Source organism: Scomber japonicus, chromosome 20, assembly GCF_027409825.1.
Source record: "Scomber japonicus isolate fScoJap1 chromosome 20, fScoJap1.pri, whole genome shotgun sequence".
Lineage (NCBI taxonomy): Eukaryota > Metazoa > Chordata > Actinopteri > Scombriformes > Scombridae > Scomber > Scomber japonicus.
The window spans coordinates 7,229,681-7,249,822 of NC_070597.1; the positions used below are offsets into that span (position 1 = coordinate 7,229,681).

The 20,142-nt window shown below is 40.6% G+C and overlaps 1 protein-coding gene across 1 annotated transcript in view; it reads right to left on the reverse strand.

Annotated features, from left to right (window-relative positions):
• LOC128380936 (SRC kinase signaling inhibitor 1-like) overlaps positions 1-20,142 on the reverse strand; it is a 77,373-nt gene that overhangs the window by 5,356 nt on the left and 51,875 nt on the right. The window contains exons 12-16 of the mRNA XM_053340828.1: positions 19,271-19,401; positions 6,003-6,150; positions 4,209-4,533; positions 3,538-3,871; positions 2,275-2,417 (exon numbers count right to left, since the gene is read on the reverse strand). Coding sequence (XP_053196803.1) covers positions 2,275-2,417; positions 3,538-3,871; positions 4,209-4,533; positions 6,003-6,150; positions 19,271-19,401 — 1,081 coding nt within the window. The remainder of the gene's footprint in view (positions 1-2,274; positions 2,418-3,537; positions 3,872-4,208; positions 4,534-6,002; positions 6,151-19,270; positions 19,402-20,142) is intronic.

Sequence of the window (20,142 nt, forward strand, 5' to 3'; positions counted from 1 at the left end):
GAAGAAGAAGGAAGGAAAGGAGGAAGGGAGGAAGAAGAAAGGAAAGGAGGGAAGGAAGGAAGGAAGGAAGGAAGGAAGGAAGTCCTTATATGGACTTAACCCCTGACGCTCAATTTGTGTGTGGGGGGGGGGGTGTTGTTTGTTTGTTTGTTTTTCTCCATTATTTTACTATGTTATGTTTTGTTGTGTCGCTCTGTCTTTTTTGTTCTCCATGTTGTGAAAATGCAAAACTCATAAATAAAATCTATAAGAAAAAAAGAAAAGCTAGTTTGGTGAATCATGTTTACAGACGGAGCCAAGACAGTCAGTTAGCTTTGGACATACAACTAAAAGCAACTTCTACTGTAACACTACCTCTGTTCAAGGGTTTGCAAACAGCTGAAAGCTTCTAATAGAGTTTTATGTACTTTGGTGTCTCTAGTTGAGAACGGCTCCAAAATAACAACAGAAACTTCAATCCGTTGCACTCCTGCGGGTGTATTACTGATAAAGGTCACAGGACAGCAGACTGGCTTATTCGAACTGACAGAGGAGCCAGAAGTAAACAAGGAGAGCTTATTGTAGCATCAAGGTGCAGAAAGAAAGCTGAGAAAGCACAACTTCAGCATGGAGGTGAGACATGAAGTAACTACTAATAAGACAAAGAGCTGTGGTTAGGAGCTCTGAGAGGCTCCACTTAGCTTCATTTGACAAGATGATGCCGCTACGGGAAAAAAAAACGTAAAGGGATAGTCGAAGTTATTACAGTTCCTCCTGAGGGAGAAGAGCATGTGAGTGTCAAATTTCATGTCAATCCATCTGATAGTTGTTGACAGTTTCAGTCTGAAACAAAGCGGTGGGAAAAAAATGGCTGACATTGTGCAAACATGGCTAAAAGAAAATCACAATATTGAAGTTTAAGAAAGAAAAATGTTTTTGGTAAAATGTTTATGATGCAGGAGGGAGACTTATCCATCCAGCACAGCCAATAGCATGTTTTCCTTTAGATTTAAGGTCATCATTTTAACAGAGTACCTCCATTACCAATATAAAAAACAGGATTTGTGTATGAATATATCGGCAAAATAACAAATAAATAAATTGAAATGACCACACAAAATTTGCCTGTTATATCTTCCCACTTTTATTTGACTGATTGTGAGGTTATCACAACATGATGCTCGACAGAAAGCTGTAAAGAAATCCCGAGGGTGCTTTTTACTGCTGAAATATAGAAGCATCTGCGCCAAAATATACCAATAAAAAACCTCTATTCTATTGAAATGTTCCTTTTTATAGTGTTTTATATTGTAAATCTTCCACATTTAGTCTTTTTATGTTTTATATAAAGCGCTTTGAATTGCCTTGTTGTTGAAAGGCGCCATACAAATAAACCTGCCCTGCATTCAGTCACAGGTCTTTGTTGAGTCAGTGCTTTAAAGATTTCAGACCATGCTCTGGACAGAAAAGTGAATTCTGCTTAGCGAGTTTCTCCACAGAGAGAGATCAGCAGGGCTTTAGAGGAGTGGTAGCCTGTGCTTTGCCTGACAACCAAACCTAAAACCGCCCCTAGACAACAGGAATCTCACTCTGTTGTACATGAGAGCGTCTGGCTTCTTAATATGTGGGTCAGAATCCAACGTGTCTCCTGGAAAATGCTCCGTCGAGATTGTTTTACAAAGTGAAGCTGCATAATGTACTGTAGAGGCAACTAGAGGCTTCACTGACTGAACATATCTAGGGTTTAAAAGATTATTTACTGCTTTCTTGCTATATTTTGTTTAACATCTTGTAGTATTTAGTATAAAAAACCACAGAGAGAGGTTGTCAGTGTGGAAAGAGACACACCGCTGCAAAGCTCAACAAACACCTCCAGCAGCTGTGAGAGGTGTGGTTCACCTGTAAAATGTCACTGAAACAGATGCAAAATGACAAAATCTAATGGCTCACTCAGATTCTTGCTGTCGCCTTAATTGAAATCACAGGCTGCTGGTTTATTTTGTTGCTCATACAAACCTGGTCAGTGTTTTAAAAAGGAGGGCATTGAGGTGCTTTTATCAGCTGTTATTCCAGCAGCAAACATCTGGCTTAGTAGTTCATACCGTGACTATTGTTCTAAAAGATTCCTGGCTTGGCCTTCATGCTTACTTTCATACTAATTTCAGAGTATTAACCATCATTTGTCAGTATTTCTTATTTTCCATTAACCTCTACAGTACGTGACTCCACTTGAGCGTGAAATGCATGTAAAAGAACAGATGTCTGAAATTCCGCCTGCTCCTAAAGGCATCTCACCTTCAGATTCTTGTTGGTGACGATGACATCACCGGTGCGGTTGGTGGTGAGGCCGTGTACCGACGGGAAGCTGCGGCGAGGTGGAGGTGGAGGCGGAGACTTGGAGGGCTTTTCTGTGCGGTATCTAGCTACATTGAGGTCAACTGGAAACAGAGAATAACACTTTCAGAACTAAAGCACTCTAAAATGAATAGTCTGTGTTGTAAATGTATGGATTATTAATATGTACTGGAATGCTGAATTATTGTAAGATCAAGAATTAAAGTAAAAATTAAAAATTAAAGTAACTTAATTTCTACATACTGTTCAGGGTCTAATTCGACCCATTTTTTACAATTGAGAAAAGAAAAAAACACTTTAAAACTTTCCTTTTAGCCAGAAATTTGATAATTTATCCTCGTATACAAAAATCAACTGTCTAAAAATGTTTTTGTGGAGCTGATACGCAGACTTAGACTACGATGGGAGTGTTTGACTCATATTTATTCAAAAAAATAAAGAAAACACTGTTCAAAAATACTGTTTATCCATCATCATCATCATCATCATCATCATCAGTCATTAAAAGTATTATGTTCTATGTTGATTGTAAATATATTTTTCTCCATCAACAAAAAACATAAAAAACTAAAGATTACAGTCTCAAGCATCATTAAGAATTAATCATCAATCTATTAATGATTGATGAGGTACACATGAATGATTTGTGGGTTGGGAATTATGCATAGAGACTAAAGCCTGACCGATGTATCAATCAGCCGATATTATCAGCTGATATCCACATATCATGGACATATAGGTATTGGTGAATATGTTGTATGACATGTGCCGATATATGTTTTTATTCATAGCTATATGCAGCATTATAAAATCCCAGTGAAGGTCATTTTATACAGTAAAGTTTATTGTTAAACTGTAAAGTATCATAGCAGAAGTGATAACTACATTTTTGGGGACCACTACACAAAAGAAATGTGTTTTTAAGTTTATTATACTGTACATGTAATATTATCTGCCAATATTATTTTACTCCCCAACATCCAGTATCGGTTGGGCCCTAATAGATACTAATATTAAATATGAGGGGATAATGTGAAATGCCCAAGTATGAACAGTATGTAAGGGTTAAAGGAATAGAGGCTGACCAGGGAGATTTATTATGATTAATTTATCCATCAGTGTGTAAATGTATTCTTCTTCTTACCACAAATTCATTTAAATGTGCATGAGGAGAATTTATTGACGACTGACAATAGAGCTCACCAGACCCTCGATGTGAGCCGCCCCCCTCCATGCTGTTGAGCTTCTGGGCAGCCAGCTGCACTTTGCCGGGCTGCTGGTCCCCGCTGGGTGTGGTGGTGGTGGCTGTGGTCCCGGTGCTCCCAGCTGCAGGAGAAGAGACCGTGGTGGAGGTTATTGGGATGGTGATGTGGGGCTTCGGGGGCACTGCCGGTTTGTTGATGTGCCTGGCAGCAAAGTCGAGGTCCGGGATGGCCTTCATCAGCTCAGCCTGGGTCTCTTCCAACAAGCGATTGATGTCCTGGGCGCTGAACTGGGTCAAGCTGGCACGCTTCTCTTCCCAGTCCCGCTCTGCTGCCTGACGTATAAACAGATACAGACGAATAATGGGCTGTGACATGCAAACTGCTAACAGGCGCAGCTGCAGAAACATAATGGAGACGCATTCATGCATTGTGTTTTCTAATATTACATGGACAAATGGGATTATTAAGTAACTGCTGCTGCTAGCGTGTTCACCGGGTCTCAATAGGAAATCTAACTACCTTCAGATGCAATTTCAAATGTAAATGGAGGTTTGCAATCTGGCTCGCCCTGACATCTCCACACACGGTGTTGCATAATGACCATTAAAAATGAAGAAAAGCTCATTTAAAACACAACCACACACTGCCCCTAAATCATCAGCTGATTACCAGTCTGACTTCGGCCGACACAGATTTATCGCCAGGACGTCGGCTCGGCAGATCATCGAGAACCCGGTTTCTGAAGGTCATCGAAGACTGGATGTCCTGCTCGGGGCCCGAAGCATCCGTGTCACCGGCGGACACGGGCATCCAGTTGGCCAGGCCGGCGCTGGTGCTCAGGTCGGTGAGACTGAGAGGAGGGCTGTTCAGGATATCTAGGTCAGAGCTGCGGCTCAGGTCCTCCGCTCTCTTCTGCTGTTGGCTGGAGACATCTTCAGGGCCTTTCCACATGCCCTCGGTGACTTGTCTGTACATGTAGGAGGGATACAAAAGACTACAATACACACAGAACACCATGAAGTTCCTAGACTGCTTTAGAGAAACAATCAGGAAACTACAACAACTTCAACTTCAAGTTTGGGCATCAGTTAATCTGACATTCACTTTGTATTATTAATAACTTAATTGTTTTGTCTCAAAAAATATTTTCCAGAGCCCAAAGTGACATCTTCAAATGTTTGACCAACAGTCCAAAACCCAAACATCTTCAATTCACAATAATATAAAACAAAGAAGAGCAGAAATTTCATGCATTTTAGAAGCCTGATCAAATGTTCAATGTATTACTTGATAAATGGCATTTATTCTTATTATGATAAACTAATATTAAAATAACTATTTCAATGACAACACTTATACAAAAGTACTTCATCCACAGGCTACTACATTTTGGACATAATAAATATGTAAATATACATAATGTAAACAATACAGTGAAAAAGGATAACAGTAAAGGACAAACTCAGGTATTGAATTGACAATTTCCAAGACATCAGCGGATTCTCAACATCGTTATTAACCACATGCGTTGATGATACAATCTTTTCTTCCTGACCAGATCATCTCACTATTAACAGCATGAGACACATCATTATGAAAACAGTGTAAACCTCCTCTGATCTTATCTCTCAGTATTCAGACAGAACCTTTTCCAACAGGACTTTGAAGATGATTATTTATAGTAGGTCATGACTCTTCTATTATAAGAGCTGGATTGGTCACTCACAGTATTACAGTGAAAAATCACACCTGCCACCCAAAGAGTAGTTTCCACATAGACCACGATAGATGTATGGAAAGCTAAATTATGTCAATTATGACCCTTTTTTATTATGAATTTTTGATCCATGGAGGTTTTATATTTGTAAAACTGTCCTCAAGTCAAGAATAGCGATTTCAAAACAGTAACATCATCACAATATGAAGTCTATGGGTCGAGCAGGAACTTGTGGAGAGTCCCAGCGGGGCAAACACTACTGCACATATTCAGTGGGCCACATAATGTGGATGTAAACCCAGGAGCTAGAAATGTTTTTTTAAGTATGCACCAGCTGAGCAATCCTTATTGGACTGAATGAATGCCATTTTTTCTCTCAGGTATCCAGCTCAGATAATATATCCATTGGATGAAAACTTGCCGGCTTAGTCTAGTCACCCGGGTTACCGCTGCTCATGGAGTCACTGCTGTCATTATTATTAAAATATGCGCCACGTATTTACACCTCCACATTCCTCTCCCACCGCTGTGACAGTCTGCTAGAGGGCAACACATTCAGGTTTAACTGGCATGAACATTATATAACAGGCACCAAGCACCCTTGTTATCTCACCCTGCCCGATTTTAGGGCCAGCTTTTATTTGTCCAAACTTTTAATTGACCGCCATCTTTTATTTGAGGAAATACTGCAATAAAAAAGTAAAGCATTATCTGAGTTAACAGAGAAGTGTTTGATGTGTGTGTACCTGCGTAGCGTGCTGAGCGCATCAGTCATGGTGTTGCAGCGCTTCAGCAGGGCATCCAGGCGGTGAGGCTCCTCTTTCAGGAACTTAACAGCCTCCACCTCCACCCTCAGCACCACTCGCATTTTACTCTGCAGGCTGGGGAACTGGTCTGCACGGGAGAGAGAGAGAGAGCAAAGAGGATCAGGAGAAGGAGAGGAGACGGATTGGATGAATGGGGAAAGTGGCGTGTAAGAGGCATGTGTTGAGTTGTTGATATGTGGAAGAATGGAGGCGGAGAGTGACAGAGGAAAAGAGGAAAAGAGGAGTGGAGGCGAGATTACAGGTAAGAAGACATGAAGAGAAAACTGGGCAGGATGCTGCTATTTGAAGGCATTAGATTTTCTGTCATATGAAGGCTTCAGCGAGGAGGATTCAGTGGAGGTCAGTCAGATGAAAGGAAAGGGCATGCTTGATGTGCAGCTACATAAACAAAGTGTCTGTTCAAATATGTGGACATGTTTGTTTTGTGCAAGGCAGAAACACACTGTTACTATTTTTAAAATGAGCTTTACTTTTAGCTTTACTATCCACCTGCCACTCAAATGCTGAACCAAAGCACAGGTTTGGATTTGTAGGCTCTACATGTAGGTGGAAATGTAATCAGTGATTGTCATTCTTCATATTATTTTAATGAGGTTCCCCCACTGAGCTTTGGATTTAGCCATTAATATTCAAGATGGAGAGAAGACGTGCACAGGTCAGAGAAACAGGACAAGAGGCTACAACCACAACTTCATGAATATAAATTCAAGTTTAAAAAAAAAACAAAAAAACTAAACCCATGAATATTCATCTGAGACTTTGTATAACATCACCTTGACATACAGTTCACATGCTGTTGCAACACTTGAACTATGACCTGCAACTACACAAAAACACAGCTAATGATTTCATGAGTAATAAAATGTGTTATTCTTGGTATTTGGGACCATTTAAGTGACTAAAAATAGAGGTAAGTATTTACATCACGCAGCAGCTTTACTTTAGCAAGACTGTTTATAAGACTTGCAGCAAAAAGAATACTAAGATAAAACTGAACCAATAAAAGGATAATGGAGTTTTATATCTTGTGTTTAATAACTCCTCCACAAGGGGTTGGGAGATAAACCTAGAGGGTCATGAGATGATTGTCTGGGTAAGAAATAAGAACCAAACTAATTCAGATACACAGATTTATGTTTATGTTTTAGATTTTTCTCTACTCTTTGCTTCTTTTCTGTGAAATACTGAATAGCTTGCTCTCTTCAGACTCTCTTCATTATTCAAATGAAACAATCTGAGAGGGAAAATCACACTTATATACAGGCACTCACAACTTTTAGGCACACTTTAGCAAGTGGCAACAAGCACAAATTGAGTGTGAAGCTAATGTGGAAGTAGCTTAAAGATGGCTGCTGGATGCTGGCTCCAAATCCCATTCAAAGAGCCTCAACTACTCTTGAGTCGTCATGGTCTCAATCACTAAAATCTGGCTTTAATAAGTGTGCTGGTGGTCATTTTGGAAGTTATTGTGTGTGTGTGTGGGGGGGGGGGCATTGATTGACAGCTGTGATTAACAGATCTGTAGCGTCGAATGGTATATCTTAAAGATATTGAAAATAGCTCTCGTAATAAGGGGCACCACCTTCGTATGAAGGAAAAGATTTTTACTTAATTGGTTGTTTGATTAGCCAATTAATAAAGCAATAAATCATAATAATTAATAAATCAATACATTTCTGAATCAGTCAAATATCTAAAGTTCGTGGCTCTACGGTTCAATAGATCCCCTGTATCACTTCAAAGAATAGACATACACAATTGATTGAGTTTTATGGGTTTTATTAACTACACACTACTAGCAAATGATGTATAAATAAATGCGATGGTACAATACAATATGAATTCAAGAGGTTACTCGATATAGCAACATGAATGAAAGATGATGGTGAATGATGAACTTAAATGAAAGATATGTAATTATGTGGAAGCTAAGAAACTTAGTCTATAAGTTTTATTGAGCCTTAATTTTAAAGGAAATTTGAATTACTCGATCTGACATCAACCCTTGATTAATGCAATGTTTGGATCCTACTTTCATCCGTGGAGGGTCTCAGCTGTCCGTCCTGCAGAACCACGCGTACGCACCCCAAGTGGAAAATCTCAGACAGCGTCGCAGGTCCGGGCGGGGTTCGATGTCCGGGTCGGCTGGCCTGGCCTTTTCGTCAGACTGCCTTGGTTCCGGTCGTTGTCCGCTGGCCGACTTTGTTCCTCTCGGTTATGATGAGTCGTAGGGTTGACAGACGTTTGTCTGCTCAAAAGTTCTCTCGGGTTGATGAAAGATGGAGGAAAGGTCTAATTTAACTAGTTCTCTTTCTGGAGAGATCTCAGCGTCAAAATCATCAAAAATGTTAAAAACAGGCTGAATGCAAAACTTAATGACGTGTTTACTTAAAGGGCCTTTTCTCTAGACGTTGCTGGTGAAAGTTACAAGATTACAAAACTTAGGAAAACTTAGATAAAGAATAACTAAAGATTAAACTATGAATGTGTGAGGTGAAAAAAGAAAAGATGGACAGAGCAAGACCGCTGGTTCGGGTCATGCTGAGTCCGGTTCAGGTCATGCTAAGACCAAGAAGGGAAGAGGACAAGAGGGGGAGAGCAAGAGGCAAGAGAGCGGAGACAGCGTGCAGCTGGTTTTTGTCCCTTGGGAGGGCTGTTGTGTCAGCCAATCAGATTCATCACAGCTACTCTGAGGATCTAATTTCCAGCTTTTACCATGTAACTTTTCATCATCATCATTCATTCAGTATTTAATCCTGATTATAAAATGCATACTATAATCTATTAACACAGAACACAGGATGTATTATTCTGTTATTAATATGACATCAGCTTGATTCATCAAGCTGCCATTCATTAAAACCTGAAGAGGATTAATATTATCAAACATAACACATAGTTATTCTACTTATTCCATGATAGATAATTGATTATCACCAAAATGTAAGCATAACATCAGTGTAACACTTTCTCACATTAAACAAACATTTTCATACCAAAATTTAGTAAGTAAGTAAACTAAAGTAAGTAAGAAAGTATAATCACAGTTCTTCAAATACACATTTATCTATGATCGCTGTAATAGTTGTTACAGTGGAGGTTTAGGTAATTGATAATGATATAAGTAATTGGTATTGTTTAAACCATACTTTTCACTAAGATGTTCTTACTTGAGTATTTAACACTAATTTTCTCACTTTCATGCTCTGTGTGGTTTCAGGAGGCACAGAGGGGGGAGAACTCAGGAATGTGTCCTTTTTTAGTTTACGACCGTTGTTTGTGTGATTCTTCTCTGAGGGGAAGGAGTCTCTTTGATAAATTGTGACGTCCGAAGGAGACACCACGTCTGTTTTTCGTTACTTTATGTAGTTCTGTTCACCCTTGGTTGCCCGTTGGAAGACTGGATGGCTTACAAGCTTCTCATGAGACCCCTCATAAGACCAGAGTCTCCGGGTTTGGGGTGAGAAAGGCCATCTTCCATGCCTCGGGTTAACCTTATGACCGGAAGAATGGGAAGGGGGGACAAACTGGCTCATTCTTACACGGTGAATTATCACTTAATGGTCCCTTTGCAATTAGCTCAAAGCCTTGATTCTGTCCCATGGAATGTTAATGGATCTTTGTTTGTCCAAGAGAAAGACCCTGTTTGTCTCGATCAGAACTGGTTCAATTTCCTCATCTGAGGGTCAAAGGTGACTCTGACCAGAGGATGTTCTGAGCCGTCCTGATGCTGTGTTCACTACATATCCCCCACTTGATACAAATCTCGCCTTCGATGGGGAGCTTTGAATCACCAAGTTGAGGACATCCAAGGCGGCGAAGCAGGTGGCACATGATGACATTGCTATAACCAGGGTTGATGTCTTGGCAAATTCAATTATTCAAAACTGTATAACTACAGAGAGGTACCTGGGTATCTAGTGGTTAGACATTAAGGTGAGAAAATGAAAAATAATAATAACAGTAAATCACTCAAGCTACAATGATTAACTTTATCAGTAATAATCAATAGTTGCTAAGTAGCTTGAGGGTAGCTAAACTCTAGTGTCATTTGAAAGTGTTGTAATGGTTTAGTACTCAATAGGGAGACATGAGGTAAAAGATACACACTATATACACTTACACTTGTCAACATAAGACCCATCATATCACAGCATATCAGACAGTAACATTGCAACCAGTTGTGTGTGAGCATGATCAACCTGTAGTACAACATTAAAATATTCTACTGTGCCCAGAGCCTTGAGCAACATCTCACTCTGGGTGTTAAATACCAAGATTGTGCCTTACACATTTCTGGATGGTTTCTGATTATGATTTTCGCTTGATTATTTGTTCTCGGATCCCAGAGATTTTAATCTGTAACTCATTCATACGCTGTTTGATGGCGTAGATGTTTATGGCGTTGACTAGGGTAAATTTTAAACATAAAAGAGGACAATACACAGTTGAGGCTGTGGTTAGCATAGCCCCAATTAGCGGTTTCTCTTTTGTAAGTGGTTGTTTAACCTGCTGAGGTGAGCTCATAATTTGAACTGATTTGAATATTCACCCCCACTTGTACTCAATGGCAGAGTAATTGTAGGTGGTTGGCTTAACTTCAGATGGAGGTGTCACTTGGTTTCTAAGTGTCCTGAGTTTCAGACTTGTGGTCTGCTGATTTTAATTTGCTATCAAAGATTTCTGAAATTTTGAGGAGACTGTGATACAGGACAATTTATTTCCACCCCCCTGTTAGTGATTTGCACCTCAGGGTGTTTATGGACTTTATTCTGTTTATGATTTAACTGGGATGTGTTGTTTTCCAGCAAATCTCATAGGGTTTTTGTCTAGTTTTATTTGGTTAGGGCTGACCCATTTGAAAGTTGGTTCTTTCTGAGCATGTTTTGCTGTTCTCAGGCCAGTCTTTACGATGGGTTTAGCTATGGTGTAGTTAAACACTTTGTCCCCCACTTGGAGTTTGTCATGGGGCGCTCTTTGGTAATAGTAGGCGTTTTGTTTCTCTGCGCTTTTGTTTCTGTGTTTTTGCGCGAAAGCAAAGGTAGCCTGAAGGTGTTTAGTATGTGCTATCGCAACATTAGATTTGCCTGGTTGATAGGGCAGGTGTTGCGGACGAGTGGTTCGTCTGTCTGTCATTGTTTGACAGGGGGAGAGCCGCATTGTTTTGTGCGTAGTTGCTCTGTAACCTATGTTTGTTGGTTGAGACTGATAGGGGATTAAACAGTCTTTGCTGTTGTCTGCTATGTCTTTTTCCACATGTGGACAGTAGGTGGCTTCTTTCAGTGCACTGTCTGTGACTGTGGCACCTCTGTGGCTCACTTCGGTTAAGTCATGGGCATGCCTGCGCAGTACCCCCCTGTGCTTTCGAGGGACCACTGCCGAAAGGGAAGTGAGTGGGTCGGAAGCATCGACCAGGTTGCCCTTGACCTGTGAGACCAGGCCAGGAATGGAACGCGGGGGCGTGGCAGACATGGCAGGTAAGGACTGAAGGGGAAGAGAAGACGCAGTTTCTACATCCAGTGGACACCGATTGACGGCAAGGATCGAAGGGGTGGGTGGGTGGGAAAGAAAGTCTGTGTCGTGTGGGAAAGAACTGGGCAGGGGCTGGCGGACCTGTGTCCAGATCTTCAGCCCTTTAAAGTCTATCAGAGGCTCAAATCGATCAAGGAAGTCTTTGCCAATGAGGAAAGGAATGTTGTTGAGAGGTGACAGGTACACTGGGTGTACAACACTCATTGGTCCAATGGTTATCTTTATCCAAGCTAATGTTGTCAAAGTAGTACTTGTGACAGAATACGGTTGGACCTTCGGAACACAAGTCTGAAGCTTCAAGTCATTGTTTGACTCATGCATGATGGACTGCAAGTTTGTGAAAAGTGCTGATGACATCAAGGTGATATCAGCGGCAGAGTCCAGGAGTGCTTCATGTTCAAGGACATTTTCAAGTGTCAAGGATATGTAATGTTTTCGGCTGACTCCTTTCTCTGTCAAGTGACCCAGAAATTGTGTAACTGGTGGGTCAGTAAGGATAGTTGTCGCATCCTTGTGAGGAGGCGAAGCTTTTGGGTCTGACTGTACTGCCAAGACTGCAGTGGGGGAAAGGGATTTTTCACCCCCCTGATGTGGTTGGTCAGGTTTATCAGTCATAGCTTTTCGAGCCAAGTTCTGGGCTGGCTTAAGTTCAGGTTCCTTGAGGTTCAAGCAAAGCACTTCAACCACCTCGTGGGGCTGGTTGGAGGCGTGGTCAAGAGGAGTCGGATCAAGTTTCACCGAATCAATGACAAAGATGTCAGATTTTTGAATTTCTTCTTCCTTTTCTTTCTGTATTTTGCGAAGTATACGTCGTAGCATTTCAAGTTCTTCGTGACTGAGGTCTGGGGTTTCAGACTCACCTGTCACGTGGGAGTTTTTCTGTGAGAGAGTTTGTGAGTCATCGTCTCGTCTTGCATCTTTACGATTTTCCCTGTTGTTAGGTGAAAACCTGTCTTGGCGGGATTTCACAGGGTAAAGGTTCATGGTCTTTGAGTGACCTTGTATTCTATTGGGCCAGGATGGTCTTGTGTGTACACGACCTTTGTGGGTTCGTGGGGACCTTGACTGGCTAGATGACTTGGCCAACTGATAAGGTTGGGAGGCAGGCGCTGCCGAATTGTGTCCTATATTATTATAAGCCCCTTCTAGTTCCATGGGCAAGGACTCTGAGTCAGTGGCTAAGATGACAGGATTAGATTGTTTGATCTGAGATTGCTTTTGTTTAGCAAATCCCAAGGAAGCAAGTTCACGCAGTTGTTGGATGGTTGACGTGCGTGGGTTTGCCATGATTCCAAGATGGCGACTGGTCCCAGGATGGAGGTTTTGGATGAAGAGGGTTTTGAAGTTCAAGTCTTCCTCCATCCCAGGCTCATTTCTGGAACCAAAGTAGGCCTGAAGGAGGCGATGGTAGTACTGTTGAGGAGATTCTTGCCTCTCCTGTTTGACAACCAAGGCCGCGGTTAAGCCAGACTGTAAGGTGTGGTCAGAAAACTCTCTTTCTAATGCCTGGCGGAGCAGGGCATAGCTGTTTCTGACATAGTCAGACTGTCGCTCAATAAACTTGCTAACGTGGCTGTTGGACGTGACCTTAATAAGGTATAGTCGGTCGTCAAGGTTAGCGTTGGGAAACTTTCGTAAGAAGAAGTCGATGTCCTTCAAGTACATGGTGATGTCATGGAAATCACCAGGAGTGGGTTCGAAACGCAGTATGTTACGTGCGATCTTGTCAAGGTCTCGATCTGAGAGACTGTGTGCACCATAGGTGCCTGATGGCAGGTGAGCTGGTGGAGGGGGAGTCATATTGGCTGGGTCAAAAGAATTTTGGCTAGCCCAGAAGGGAGCCGGCATATGTGGTGAGAAAACTGGCAAGGACCCACCTCCACGTCTGCTCTCCTGGAAAGAGTCGTTGAACACGTTTCGTCGTGTTTGATCTATCTCAAGGGAGTATTGTAGCTCTCTTTTAGCTGAAATGAGCTCACTCTGAGTGATCTCCAGTTGTTTGCGAGCTTCTTTAGCGCTGTCCCTAGCTTCAGCTAATTGTTGTTTTAGCTGTTGATTTTGTTTTTCTTTGGCTTCCAGGTGGGTAGCGTAAGCTTGGTTTCGTAACTTTAAGTTATCAATTTCATCCACGGCGAGTTCAAGGTGGGTGTGGATCTCGTCTCGGGTCTTACTTACCTCACCCAGCTGTTCTTGTAACTCAACTTTTGCTTTGTTAAGTTCAATGCATTGAGCTGTTAGCTCTTTTTCAGCTTGAGCTGCAGATTGTTTGGACACCTCCAGGTGGTGTTTGAGAAGTTCATTCTCTTGTTGTAACTGCTTAGCTTGTTGCGCACGCGTTGCCAGATTGGCTCTGGTTTGTTCAATCAATTCATAGGCATTTTTGAGTCGTGCGGCTGCTACAAAAGCTAAACTACCTAACATTTTAGTTAGTGCTTTATCTTTCAGTGGCTTGGACATGGACTTTGAAACAAGGCCAGTCATTATTGACACAACTTCAAAGGGGTTGGTTTGCTGGATATGCGTTGCATAGCCAGGCAGCAAACTCTCAGTTATGTCTGCTAATGTAGTCTCCAAATTCTCAAGGGGGTCCTCATAACTTGAGATTTCAGGTACAGTTGAAGAAGTCATGTCTAAATTTCGAGAGTTGGACATGACAGTGACTTGGTTAAGAAATCTGATGTTCAGTGAAGAATCTTAATTAAATTTTAAATTAATTTGTGTTAAATACGCAGATTGAAGTTAAGATCTGTATATTAGTTGTTTGTAAACAACTATAGATAGGCTTGTATATGTTTGCTGTAAAGCAGAAACAAAGAAGGATTATTATTATGATGGTTAAAGTTATTCAGTTTAATAAGTAATCCTTTGAAATTACTTTGGATAAGGGTTTTAAATTTTACTGTTGTTTGCTTTTACAGTAAATTTAAAATAGTAAGCTTTGCTCCTGTAAAAATTAATGTGATATTAAAGTATGGAAGCAAGCAAATAGACTATGTGTAGTCATTTATTGAATTTATTTGTTTATTTGTTTTATGAAATAAATCAATCAACTTAAAGTGATGTGAGGATGGGAGGGCACATATGAATATATGTGTACTGAAATTCAAAGTCACTTTAAGAGTCACAGTTTAATTCAAATGTAAAATAATGTGATCTGTTAGGACTAGTTTGTACTAGTTTGCTGTAATGTTTACAAGTGTTATTAATCTTAAACAGATTTCACACAAATTTATTTCAATGGCAAAAGGTAATGCCAAAATTAGTAATTAATTCATCTGTTAATTAATTATTATCTTTAAACCAGATTTGAATAAATTGGTTAAAGTTCACACAGCTTCTTTACTTTTACATGGACAAAGATTTGCATCAAAAAGGTATTCAAACACAGTTGACCAAATCAGCCATTAGGGGGCGATAGGGATTTTATTCTCTCGAATTTGTGGGGCAGCGGAAGAGGAAGACAGAGGCAGTGTCGTCAGAGCTGACGAATTTAGCACCGCCCACCGAAGGACCTCCGTTGCTAAGCTAAAGGCTATTCACTTTGATTCAGGACACAGAAAGAGCTTCACTCTCTAAAAATAACCCTTTTGGCCTTCTGAACAATAGGCCACGAGGCTCGGCGGCCTCGTGTACTTTACTCTGTCTCTGAGCAGAGTGTTGGACGGCTCTCTGCACCGTCTTAAAGCACAGTTTTAAACTTTCACCTCAGCAGCTTCAACAAACCGAAGTTACGTTAGCAACCGTGATTATTCACAGAAGTCTCTTCTGGTATTTTAGCAGCTAGCACTTATGAAGCACTAGTTAAAATAATGAGATATTCTCAGAGCTGGTTCAGCATTTAGCTGATAATGCTCAACAGGTCCGTTTAAGCAGCTATTTTATTTCTTAACGGTTCAAACCACAGCAGCTTTGGACAGGTCAGAGACGGGCTTCTTTTACATCCGTCTCTGGACAAAATGCAACTAGCAATTTAACACACTAGTCGAAGTAGAGGGTATTTCCACAGCGTTAGCGTCAGCATTTAGCTGCTACTATCAACACACGTCCTCTCTGGGGCGTAAAACAAATGGCTCAAACACTTGTATTTATTCCTGGATCAACACGGGCTTTTCCCGATGTAACACAGCGCGGTGTCGGGACACACCGAGCAGAAATAAACCTCTTGGCCAAACTACAACACGCAGCTCCGGTTGTTAGCAGGCTAGTTAGCTAAGCTAACCGACAACGCAGAGGTTTTTAGGCAGGTTAAATTCTCTGGGACACGCAGATAAATTTACCAACAACTCAGAGCGGATTAACGGACTACTGGAACACGCAGATAGCCGTTATCCACCAAAGGCCTATTAATAATAAGCGTGTATTACGCTATATGCATGCAGACTTTGAAAACAACAACATGTGTAGGCTGCAGACGCTACATCTATTGTTTTAAAGTCGATTTATGCGCTTCCTGCACTCTATCGCCACCGCAGGGCGAGGGGTGACTTACGGCTAAGCGAATTAATTTTTTCCATCTTCACAATTCAAATGCTTAGTTTAAATCATGAGTTTACAGGCTTAAAGATTTAAAGATGCTCACACACCAACCAGCAACAAGCAGAAAGTCAGCAACAGCAGAGATATGCCATGAGTGTTCATTCAATCGTCATATTTTTCTTTGAAGTGAATACAGTGATATTAAAAACCGCCTCACACGGGGCACCAAAATAATGTAGCGTCGAATGGTATATCTTAAAGATATTGAAAATAGCTCTCGTAATAAGGGGCACCACCTTCGTATGAAGGAAAAGATTTTTACTTAATTGGTTGTTTGATTAGCCAATTAATAAAGCAATAAATCATAATAATTAATAAATCAATACATTTCTGAATCAGTCAAATATCTAAAGTTCGTGGCTCTACGGTTCAATAGATCCCCTGTATCACTTCAAAGAATAGACATACACAATTGATTGAGTTTTATGGGTTTTATTAACTACACACTACTAGCAAATGATGTATAAATAAATGCGATGGTACAATACAATATGAATTCAAGAGGTTACTCGATATAGCAACATGAATGAAAGATGATGGTGAATGATGAACTTAAATGAAAGATATGTAATTATGTGGAAGCTAAGAAACTTAGTCTATAAGTTTTATTGAGCCTTAATTTTAAAGGAAATTTGAATTACTCGATCTGACATCAACCCTTGATTAATGCAATGTTTGGATCCTACTTTCATCCGTGGAGGGTCTCAGCTGTCCGTCCTGCAGAACCACGCGTACGCACCCCAAGTGGAAAATCTCAGACAGCGTCGCAGGTCCGGGCGGGGTTCGATGTCCGGGTCGGCTGGCCTGGCCTTTTCGTCAGACTGCCTTGGTTCCGGTCGTTGTCCGCTGGCCGACTTTGTTCCTCTCGGTTATGATGAGTCGTAGGGTTGACAGACGTTTGTCTGCTCAAAAGTTCTCTCGGGTTGATGAAAGATGGAGGAAAGGTCTAATTTAACTAGTTCTCTTTCTGGAGAGATCTCAGCGTCAAAATCATCAAAAATGTTAAAAACAGGCTGAATGCAAAACTTAATGACGTGTTTACTTAAAGGGCCTTTTCTCTAGACGTTGCTGGTGAAAGTTACAAGATTACAAAACTTAGGAAAACTTAGATAAAGAATAACTAAAGATTAAACTATGAATGTGTGAGGTGAAAAAAGAAAAGATGGACAGAGCAAGACCGCTGGTTCGGGTCATGCTGAGTCCGGTTCAGGTCATGCTAAGACCAAGAAGGGAAGAGGACAAGAGGGGGAGAGCAAGAGGCAAGAGAGCGGAGACAGCGTGCAGCTGGTTTTTGTCCCTTGGGAGGGCTGTTGTGTCAGCCAATCAGATTCATCACAGCTACTCTGAGGATCTAATTTCCAGCTTTTACCATGTAACTTTTCATCATCATCATTCATTCAGTATTTAATCCTGATTATAAAATGCATACTATAATCTATTAACACAGAACACAGGATGTATTATTCTGTTATTAATATGACATCAGCTTGATTCATCAAGCTGCCATTCATTAAAACCTGAAGAGGATTAATATTATCAAACATAACACATAGTTATTCTACTTATTCCATGATAGATAATTGATTATCACCAAAATGTAAGCATAACATCAGTGTAACACTTTCTCACATTAAACAAACATTTTCATACCAAAATTTAGTAAGTAAGTAAACTAAAGTAAGTAAGAAAGTATAATCACAGTTCTTCAAATACACATTTATCTATGATCGCTGTAATAGTTGTTACAGTGGAGGTTTAGGTAATTGATAATGATATAAGTAATTGGTATTGTTTAAACCATACTTTTCACTAAGATGTTCTTACTTGAGTATTTAACACTAATTTTCTCACTTTCATGCTCTGTGTGGTTTCAGGAGGCACAGAGGGGGGAGAACTCAGGAATGTGTCCTTTTTTAGTTTACGACCGTTGTTTGTGTGATTCTTCTCTGAGGGGAAGGAGTCTCTTTGATAAATTGTGACGTCCGAAGGAGACACCACGTCTGTTTTTCGTTACTTTATGTAGTTCTGTTCACCCTTGGTTGCCCGTTGGAAGACTGGATGGCTTACAAGCTTCTCATGAGACCCCTCATAAGACCAGAGTCTCCGGGTTTGGGGTGAGAAAGGCCATCTTCCATGCCTCGGGTTAACCTTATGACCGGAAGAATGGGAAGGGGGGACAAACTGGCTCATTCTTACACGGTGAATTATCACTTAATGGTCCCTTTGCAATTAGCTCAAAGCCTTGATTCTGTCCCATGGAATGTTAATGGATCTTTGTTTGTCCAAGAGAAAGACCCTGTTTGTCTCGATCAGAACTGGTTCAATTTCCTCATCTGAGGGTCAAAGGTGACTCTGACCAGAGGATGTTCTGAGCCGTCCTGATGCTGTGTTCACTACAGATCCATTCAACCTGGCTCCAATGAAACCAATGGATGATGTCACACCTCATTACATCCATCTTTATATACAGAGTCTATGGCTGCAAGGAAATATTGCCCATAATGTGCAGTAAGTCATCTGTGAAATTCTTCAAAGATTTGTTCTGGGCCAACAAGATTTCAGTGTCATATTGAGTCAGGTATTACAGAGGATATTAGGATTGGGCTTTATGTGTTTTAGTCATTGATATGTTTACTTTAGGGAGCTATGGTTTTTGGACAGCCGTGGAGCTCTAAGATACATCGAGCTTTGGATTAACTTGTTAAAAGGATCAATTGGTTGTTAGTTTAGTTCTTATTGTGGGATTTGCTGACAATAATAAAAAATAAACAGTATAAAGAGTAACACACTGAATAAGTGAAGCAGCAGGGATGGAAACTGAGAGGAAGTCTGGCAGTAGTTGCACTTTCTGAGACTAATTATCCTTAAATTTATTGCACTTTAGGAGTAAAAACAAACAGTTAAAGCTACAACTGAGACAGCAGGGAAGGCTACTCATGGACTGCAGATGAGCAGGAAGCAAACCAACTGGTGGACAAACTCATTAAAGCACAACAGGAAACACTAATGAGGGTTTCAGGAAACAACATGGATACTTGAAACACCACAGTGCATCTCCAAACACACACAAACACACACATAAATACACACACACAGGTGGTCATTAACAGAGCACCTACTTTTGAGCTCGGTGAGCGTCTCACCCAGCATCCTCAACTCTTTGCTCTTCTGCTCCACATCCTGCTCGGTCACCAGGCCGTGGTTGACCGAAGAGTTCCTCTGCAGCTCCTCCACAGACTTCTCCAGGTCGCTGTGGAGGAGCAGGTCACAGATTCACGTCACTCTACACTACATGTGCTGAATAATTTGACTTCCAGCACCTTCATGCTGTTTAAATATGTCTCATTTTCAGCAGGTTGAGTTTGCAGCACTAACCTTAATGCAGGAGTTATTATTTTCTTATATTAATGTTTTTTGGATTTCAGGATATTATTATTTAGCTTAATGTTGTCTTTTAACATCTTGGGAGAATTAATGTTTTCACTTTAACATTATATCTACTGGATTTTGTTTTTGTGTAATAATGTAATCAGAATCAGTGTCAAAATATCATTTAATCTAATATCTGTAATTTTGGGGATCACATGCACTGTTGGCACTATGGGGTCAAACAGGTGCATCAATATAGACTTATTTGACCTTAAACTTTACATTTAAACATACATGTTCCTAATTTTCTAGACCTGCATTCCTATAGGTAGGTCCTCTTTGATTACATCCTCCGTTTGCTGCTGCAAACAAGTTATTTTTGGACTCTAGTTGTCTCTCCTCTAAAGCAGCCTGTCTCTTGACTGCAGATAGTGAAAAAAAATCTGTTGTTTGTAGAGATACCAGAACTACATCTTTTTTTCTCCAAAACCATATGTTTCATCTGACAAAAGAAGATAAACTTCTCATGTTAAATGTTGTCTAAACCCGAGCAGCTGTACAGAGAATGAGCCAAAATAAACCTGGCACAAATCTGATTTAAACTGGGAACTCAATGATTAAA